General features: G+C 40.1%; 1 protein-coding gene across 1 annotated transcript; it reads right to left on the minus strand.

The window, feature by feature from the left end:
* Positions 1-263: 263 nt before the first annotated feature.
* LOC147282957 (uncharacterized) lies at positions 264-870 on the minus strand. The gene is made up of 2 exons (XM_086248319.1): positions 758-870; positions 264-669 (listed from the first exon to the last, which is right to left on the minus strand). The coding sequence occupies exons 1-2, from the start codon at positions 868-870 to the stop codon at positions 264-266; spliced, it is 519 nt and encodes a 172-aa protein (XP_086104445.1).
* Between the last annotated feature and the right edge of the window lie 896 nt (positions 871-1,766).

Consider the following 1,766-nt stretch of genomic DNA (forward strand, 5'->3'; position numbering starts at 1 on the left):
GTATCAACCTAACCCAGGAGAGCCGTTGCTTTAATGCAATTGGCTGATAACTTTGGCCTCCATCATATGGTTCAGTGCCATACCGTGCCACAGCCTGAGAAATCATTTCCTGAACGTGGTCAATGTCATTGTTTGATTCATTGTCCTCGTTCTCTAGATGCTCGTCCTCAATGATCATGTTATGCAAAATTATGCACATCTTCATAATATAGCCCAAATCATTGGATTTCCATCCTCTGGCAGGCTTTTTTAGAATCTATCATCTAGCCCTCAGAATCCCGAATGCCTCTCAACATCTTTCTTGTAGAGTTTTGATATCTTACAAATAGCTGACTTGTCTTTCTTGCCGAATTCATTATTGTTTGTATAAGCGTGGCCCATTCGGGGTAGATCCGGTCCACTAGATAATACCTCATTTTGTAGTCGTTTCCATTGACCTTATACTTGATATGATGGTTTCGCATATACTCTTCATCATCAAAAAGGTGTGAGACATCCAATACGTTGATGTCGTTGTTGCTCCCCGGAAAACCAAAGTTAGCATGCCAATAAGTTGGCATGCCTCGAGTATCATAGTTTGGGTGTGATAATGGCCTTGATATGCCCCCTGATGTCCTACTTGGCAATTCTTTCACTCTCAATGCATGCAATCTAGAATCCCTAGAATACCTGGGAATCAGTTATTTTTTATTTGGCCTTACACAACAACCGTTGGAGATCAGCCATTGTTAGTGTGCGGAGGTATTCCACTCCATACACCTTCAGAATCATTCTTATGAACTTTTTGAACGACTCCAGCACTGTGGTTTGGGCAATTTGGAAGCCCTCATCTGGGGCATCGGCCGAGTACCCAGCAGAAAGCATTCTCATGATTTAAGTCAGCTTTTGCTCCAGCGTACAGCCCCATCTTCCAACAGCGTATTGTCTGTGTTGGAAATAGATATCTTTGTTGCACACATCTTGCATCATCCTCAGGAATAGTGATTTCTTCATCCGATAGCGTGGTCGGAACATCTCTTCAGTGAATCTTGCTTTAGGGTTGAAGTAGTTGTTCATTATAAGATCGTGGCCCAGTTGTCGGTCTCGAGGACCATGTCATCGTGGGTTGGATGTGCCTCCATGTACTGGCCTTCTTGTCATGAGCTGTGAATAAGCATGTATAGCAGCCGTCATAGTTGTGAGCTGATCATGAACATGTCTAGTTGCATTTGATACATCTCTTCATCCGAATCATAGTTGTTGGTGGAAGACATCTTGAAACAGAGTGTTACAAGCAGAGTGTGGTTGATGCAGGGTGTGGTTGAAGCAATGGTTTAGCAATAATATTTATAGAATAGGGAAAGTTGTAATGTAAAAGTGAAATCTAAAAGAATCAGAATCTTATCATCTTGGAAACCTAAACCTGATAGGGGTGCTTTATTATATGGGAAACATAAACGAATCATAATCTTATCATCCTGAAAACCTAAACCTGATGTGGGGTGTTTTATCATATGGGAAACATTAACGAATCATAATAATGAAAAGTAAAGGAATCCGAGACATATTTAATAGTAGGGTATTTTATTTCAATTCATAATAAAGTACACACATATTGGAAAAACGCTCACAAAATGGAAGTAGACAACATACATAAAGTAGACGACAAACATAAAATAGACAACAAACACAAAGTAGACAACAAACATAATTGAAAAAACAATGACACTTTAGTCAAATGGTGAAAATTTAGTGTTGGGAAAGTACCCTCCCGAGCTTGACGTGCC

This window comes from Dryas octopetala, chromosome 6 (genome assembly GCF_963921425.1).
Source record: "Dryas octopetala chromosome 6, drDryOcto1.1, whole genome shotgun sequence".
Lineage (NCBI taxonomy): Eukaryota > Viridiplantae > Streptophyta > Magnoliopsida > Rosales > Rosaceae > Dryas > Dryas octopetala.

Bases quoted from the DNA above. Each gene is read 5' to 3' on its own strand.
- LOC147282957 (XM_086248319.1), bottom strand. From the start codon at position 870: ATGAGAATGCTTTCTGCTGGGTACTCGGCCGATGCCCCAGATGAGGGC. The intron at 670-757 runs GTATGGAGTGGA...ACTGATTCCCAG, and splicing joins ATAAGAATGATTCTGAAGGT to GTATTCTAGGGATTCTAGAT.